This window comes from Malurus melanocephalus, unplaced genomic scaffold, assembly GCF_030028575.1.
Source record: "Malurus melanocephalus ecotype Western Australia unplaced genomic scaffold, MMel_1.1 scaffold_1912, whole genome shotgun sequence".
Lineage (NCBI taxonomy): Eukaryota > Metazoa > Chordata > Aves > Passeriformes > Maluridae > Malurus > Malurus melanocephalus.
This window is the reverse complement of record NW_026625144.1, coordinates 3,267-8,811: the sequence shown is the minus strand read 5'-3', so window position 1 is coordinate 8,811 and position 5,545 is coordinate 3,267. Positions and strand designations below refer to the sequence as shown.

Here is a 5,545-nt window from a genome sequence, read left to right as displayed (position 1 = left end):
ATAAGGATATGAGGATGAGGATGAGGATGGAGGATATGAGGATGAGGATGAGGGGATGAGGATGAAGATGAGGATAAGGATATGAGGATGAAGATGGAGGATGAAGATGGAGGATATGAGGATGGAGGATATGAGGATGGAGGATATGAGGATGGAGGATATGAGGATGGAGGATGAAGATGGAGGATGAAGATGGAGGATGAGGATATGAGGATATGAGGATATGAAGATGAGGATGAAGATGGAGGATATGAGGATGAAGATGAGGATGAGGATTTAGATGAGGATGGAGGATATAAGGATATGAGGATGAAGATAAGGATGAGGATATGAGGATGAGGATGGAGGATATAAGGATATGAGGATGAAGATGAGCACTCACAGCAGGTCCGGGAGCACCACTGGGGCCGGCAGGGCCGGGGGGACCGGCATCACCCTTGGCTCCAGCATCCCCAGTTTCACCTTTAGCACCAGGCTGGCCGTCGGCACCCTGCGGGACGGGGGGCGGGGGTGAGTCCGGGGGGCTCAGAGCCACCCTGGGGGGCTGCAGAGGACCCCCGAGCGGGGCTGGGGGGCGACCGGGCCATCGCACTTACAGGGGGGCCAGCAAATCCAGCAGGACCGGGAGGGCCGGGCTCGCCGCGGTCACCCTGGAGAAGAGAGATGGGAGGGGACAGCGTGAGACGAGCGGGCCACCGTGGCCACCAAGGAGCCGCAGGGCCATCAGYGAGGGTGGGGGACACTTACGGGAGCACCACGGGCACCGGTGGGACCAGCAGGACCGGGGGGACCGGCTTCACCCTGGAAAAAGGGAGAAAAACGGGAAAAAAAAAAGGGATCAGCGCTGTGGAGAGGAGGTGGCGGTGGCTGCGGGGACACATCTGTCACCGGGGAATGGCCCTACCTTGTCGCCAGGAGCACCAGCGGGGCCGGGGGGACCGATGGGACCGGTCAGGCCTCGGAGACCGTCCTTGCCAGGAGCGCCATCAGCACCTTTGGGACCGGGGTCACCCTGCGGGAGGGACACGAGAGGGGGTTACGGGGACAGGACCCTTGTGGGGTTCTCTGCAGTGACATCCCGGGATCTTCATCCTCCCTGGGACGGGCTGGGACCATCCTCATCCTCCTCCTCACACGAGTTGGGCTCTCATTGAGGGATTGTCCCCAGCGGTTGGGGACAGAGGTGACACTGAGCATGACTGTCCATCCTCCTTGGCTTGGGGACACGTCCAGCCCCGCGGGGGACACGGGGATGGCGCAGGTGACCAAAGGGGACACGAGGAGGGTTTGGGGACACGTACTCTGTCACCCTTGGCGCCTGGCAGGCCGGCAGCACCGCGCTCTCCGGGCATGCCCTGCAGACCGGGGGGACCTTGGTTCCCGGGGGCTCCGGGAGCACCGGCGTCACCCTGGAACAGAAAAAAAACCAAAAAAACCCAAAAAAAACAGCGATTAGCAAAATCCCGGAGTGGCAAATCCATCCCGCCAGCCCGAAGGGGTGAGGACACAGCCAGCCACTGTCACAGCTGCTCCCCACAAGTTGGGGACAGTCCCCGACAGTGCCAGCCTGGCACCCACCTTAGCACCATCGTTACCGGGAGCACCGTTAGCACCGCGAGGACCTTGGGGACCGGGGGGACCTTGGACGCCGCGTTCTCCGGGGAATCCTCTCTCACCCTGCGGAGGGGAGGCAGGAGAGGGCCCCGGGCYGTCAGGGGGGCTCGGGGCACCTCGGGGTGCCSAGACCCCAAAGCGGGGATCCCAAARWGTTCAACTTACCCTGGCACCAGCGGGACCGGGGGCTCCGGCGTCTCCGGGGACACCCTGAGCGGGAGGGACACGGGGACAGAGTCAGACGGGGACAGGGGACAGGCAGAGGGGTCCCCGGGGTGTCCCCAGGGTGCCCCATTCCTTGAGGTTCACACTGCTCCCCCACAGCACGGAATGGGGCACACAGAGTGTCCCCTCCCTGGGGCGCTGGGGAGGGGACAGGAGTGTCCCCAATTCCCGCACACTCACCTGCTCACCGGGCTTGCCAGCCTCGCCAGGGGGGCCAGCGGGACCGGGCAGACCCTGGGGAGGAACAAGAGGAGCCGTGAGCCACCACGGAGGGGACCAGAGAAATGTCACCCGCACCGCGGGTGATTTGTCACCCTGCCGGGGAAGGGGACACCCCTCACCTGGAAGCCTGGAGCACCGGCGGGACCTTGTTCACCTCTTTCTCCAGCGGGACCCTGGGGGACACAGGACAAGCATGGAGAGGGGCAGGTGGCTACCGAGCCCCTTGTCCGGTGGCCGCGGGGTGGGCGATACTCACGGTGGGGCCGGGGGGACCTTGGGCACCGGTTTCACCGTCTTTGCCAGCAGCGCCCTGGGCAGGAGGGAGAGGAGGAGGGTGCTCAGAGCGGTGTCCCCGCGGGGCTCTGTGTCCCCTCCCCGGCCGGGCGGGGACCTGGACGCGRCCGCGGGATCCTTCGAAGGCCGGGAGTCACCGCGGCCAGCTGCCCGCGGCCACGTCAGCGCCGCCGGTAGCCACCGGGACGGGATCCCAAACACCTCATCCCGGCCCGGAGCCTGCGCTGGCTCCGCTCGGACACCTCGCACCTCATTCACACCTCGGGGACACTCTCCCTGTCACCTCACAGCGGGGTCACCCTCCCTGTCACCTCCCCCGCGCTGTCGCTGCCCCACCCCGCACTCACCACGGCGCCGGGGGGACCGGGAGCTCCTCTCTCACCAGGTTTGCCGGGTTCGCCCTAAAAACGGAGCGGGGTGAGCCCGGTGAGCACCACCGGGGAGCGGGGGGACCCTGCAGCGGGCAGGGTCACCCTCGGGGGTCACCCGGGGAGGGTGGCACTCACCGCAGCACCTTTGGGACCAGGGAATCCCATCACACCGGCCTGGCCTCGGGCTCCGGGGGGACCGGGGGGACCGGGGCGACCGTCTTGGCCAGCGGGACCCTGTCGGGGGGAGCCAGCGCCCCGTTAGCTGAGCCCATGGAGGGCCAGGGGAGGAGGGGACATCAGCGGGGACATCAGCGGCGACAACTTACGGGGGGGCCAGTCTTGCCGTCGGGACCGGGGCTACCGGGGCTTCCAGTCAGACCCTGCGGGACAGCGGGAGGGGGGTCAGGAATCCCAGGAGATGCTCCGGACAACGGGAGCGGCCTGGAAAGCGGCTCCTCCACCGGCGCACAGAGCRGGAYGGCTCCGTGTCACCGTGTCACCGTGTCACCGCGTCGCCGCATCACTCGCTCACCTTGGCGCCAGGGAGGCCGGGTTCCCCGGGGCGTCCAGCTTCACCAGGAGATCCTTTRGGGCCGACGGGGCCGGGGGAGCCGCGCTCACCGGGGGGACCCTGCGAGGAGGGGACAGGGGTGACCCGGCTGCGGGCACCGGGACCGGGACGGGGACAGAACCGCGTCACCGCGGGTGGCGGCGACACAGAACCCGCTGTGTGGGCACAGGGGACAGTGCCCGCAGTCCCCAAGGTCCTTCTGACGCGATTTTGTCTTGCAGAAGAACGCGGGCACTCACCTTGGGACCRGCGATGCCATCAGCGCCAGGGAAACCGCGGCTGCCGGGAGCGCCCTGCGGGGGACACGGCACGGTCAGTGCGGGGACAGCGCGGGGACAGCGCGGGGACATCGGGGGTGCAGGGGAGGGAGGTGCCACAGCGGGACGAGGCCACCAGTGAAAGGGCCGGGGATGTCACCGCAGTGTCCCCAAGCGATGTTCATGCGCTGGACACGGGGGGATGGCAGGAGGAGGACGGGGATGGCGACAAGGACACCGCTACTCACGCGCTCGCCAGCGGGACCGGGCAGCCCAGCGGGACCGGGCTCACCGCGGGCTCCTCTCTTGCCTTCCTCGCCAGCGGGGCCGGGGGGACCTTGGACACCAGCGGGACCCTGGGGAAGGAGGAGAAGGGATGAGGACCCCCAGRAGGGGCCGGAGCCGCCAGGGACCGCATCCCCGGGGGACATTTCGGGGGCCACCCCCGGGGACATTTCGGGGTGTCACTCACGGGTTCGCCTTTGGCACCGGTGTCACCCTTGTTGCCTGGAGCGCCGGGCTCGCCCTGCGAGGGAAAGAAGAGGAAAAAAGGAGTTTAATGCCGAATTGAGGAGCGGAGGAACCCCCGAGCCGCGTCCTGCTGAGCCCTCGGGKGGACAAGAGCTCAGCATCGGGACAGGGATGGAGGGGACACCTAAGGGACACCTCCAGGAGCTTCCTGGAGCAGAGGGAAGGATCCAAACCCGGCGAGAGGCCGCTGCGGGAGCCCGGGGGATACTCACGGTGTTACCCTTGGGACCGGGGGCACCGCTGGGACCCTGAGGACCGGAGGGACCGCGGGCACCGGGGAATCCGGGAGCGCCAGCGATGCCGGGAGCGCCCTGCGAGAGGCACAGGAGGCGGTGAGGAAACAACGCCGCTTCCTCCCYGCGTGGAAAGGGACACGGGGGACACTGGGGACACTCACGATGGCGCCCTTGGCACCGGGTTGACCGTCAGCGCCGGGGTTGCCCTGCGGAGAGAAGGAGGAAGAGGAGGAGGAAGGTCACGGCGGAGCCGGCGGGAGGCGAGGCCGAAGGACGGGGAGCCCTCGGGGGTCACTCACAGCGGGACCGGCGGCTCCAGCAGGGCCGGGGGGACCGGGCTCGCCACGGGCACCTTGGGGACCTTCGCTGCCACGAGCTCCCTGGGGACCGGTCTCACCCTGGGGAGGAGGAGGAGGATGAGGAGGAGGAAGAGCCGTGAGCGCCGGGGCTGCGCTGACCCCGTTCCACCGGGGGCACGGCCGGGACAGTGCTCGGGACACGGCTGGGGATGTCCCCAAGTGTCCTTCTGTCCCTCGGCACTTGGGCCTCGGCCACTCCTTCCCTTCCCTGCCCCCTCAGTGCCCACCAGTCCCTCCCAGTGCCCTCCAATCCCTCCCAGTGCCCACCAGTCCCTCCCAGTGCCCACCAGTCCCTCCCAGTGCCCACGGGACTCAGTCCGGCCCTACCTTAGCACCAGCGGCACCGGGGAAGCCGGGGGGACCAGCGGGACCAGTTGGACCCTAAATGGGAGAGAGGGGGCGAGTCAGAGGGGGGGTCCCGACCCCACCCCACACCTGGCACGGGCCAGGATTTGTCATCCAGGGGAGCCGGGGTGGGATCTCCATCAACGGGATCTCCCTCAATGGGGCTTCCCCCATGAGATCTCCAGGGGGAACCCATGTTCTTCAATGGGGTCTCCCCAATGGGATCACCCCTCAATGGGGTTTCCCCCAGTGGGGTGTCCCTCAATGGGATCTCTCTTAATAGGATCTCCCTCAATGGGATCCCTCCCAAAGGGATCTCCCTCAATGGAGTTTCCCCCTATGGGGTCTCTGGGGGGGACCCATGTTCTCCAATGGGGTCTCCAGAATGGGATAGCCCCTCAATGGGGTCTCCCCCAATGGGGTGTCCCCCAATGGGATCTCCCTCAATGGGATCTCCCTCAATAGAATCTCCCTTAATGGGGTTTCCCCAATGGGATTCCCCTCAATGGGGTCTCCCCTG

The 5,545-nt window shown here is 66.9% G+C and overlaps 1 protein-coding gene across 1 annotated transcript in view; it reads right to left on the bottom strand.

Annotated features, from left to right (window-relative positions):
• The window catches only part of LOC130587442 (collagen alpha-1(I) chain), a gene marked incomplete at both ends in the record, with an annotated part of 16,366 nt that overhangs the window by 8,051 nt on the left and 2,770 nt on the right, over positions 1-5,545 (bottom strand). The window contains 21 exons of the mRNA XM_057388417.1: positions 383-490; positions 597-650; positions 748-801; positions 905-1,012; positions 1,302-1,409; positions 1,579-1,677; positions 1,780-1,824; positions 2,020-2,073; positions 2,181-2,234; positions 2,318-2,371; positions 2,703-2,756; positions 2,862-2,960; positions 3,053-3,106; positions 3,259-3,357; positions 3,537-3,590; positions 3,803-3,910; positions 4,027-4,080; positions 4,298-4,396; positions 4,483-4,527; positions 4,621-4,719; positions 5,008-5,061. Coding sequence (XP_057244400.1) covers positions 383-490; positions 597-650; positions 748-801; positions 905-1,012; positions 1,302-1,409; positions 1,579-1,677; positions 1,780-1,824; positions 2,020-2,073; positions 2,181-2,234; positions 2,318-2,371; positions 2,703-2,756; positions 2,862-2,960; positions 3,053-3,106; positions 3,259-3,357; positions 3,537-3,590; positions 3,803-3,910; positions 4,027-4,080; positions 4,298-4,396; positions 4,483-4,527; positions 4,621-4,719; positions 5,008-5,061 — 1,557 coding nt within the window. The remainder of the gene's footprint in view (positions 1-382; positions 491-596; positions 651-747; positions 802-904; positions 1,013-1,301; positions 1,410-1,578; positions 1,678-1,779; positions 1,825-2,019; positions 2,074-2,180; positions 2,235-2,317; positions 2,372-2,702; positions 2,757-2,861; positions 2,961-3,052; positions 3,107-3,258; positions 3,358-3,536; positions 3,591-3,802; positions 3,911-4,026; positions 4,081-4,297; positions 4,397-4,482; positions 4,528-4,620; positions 4,720-5,007; positions 5,062-5,545) is intronic.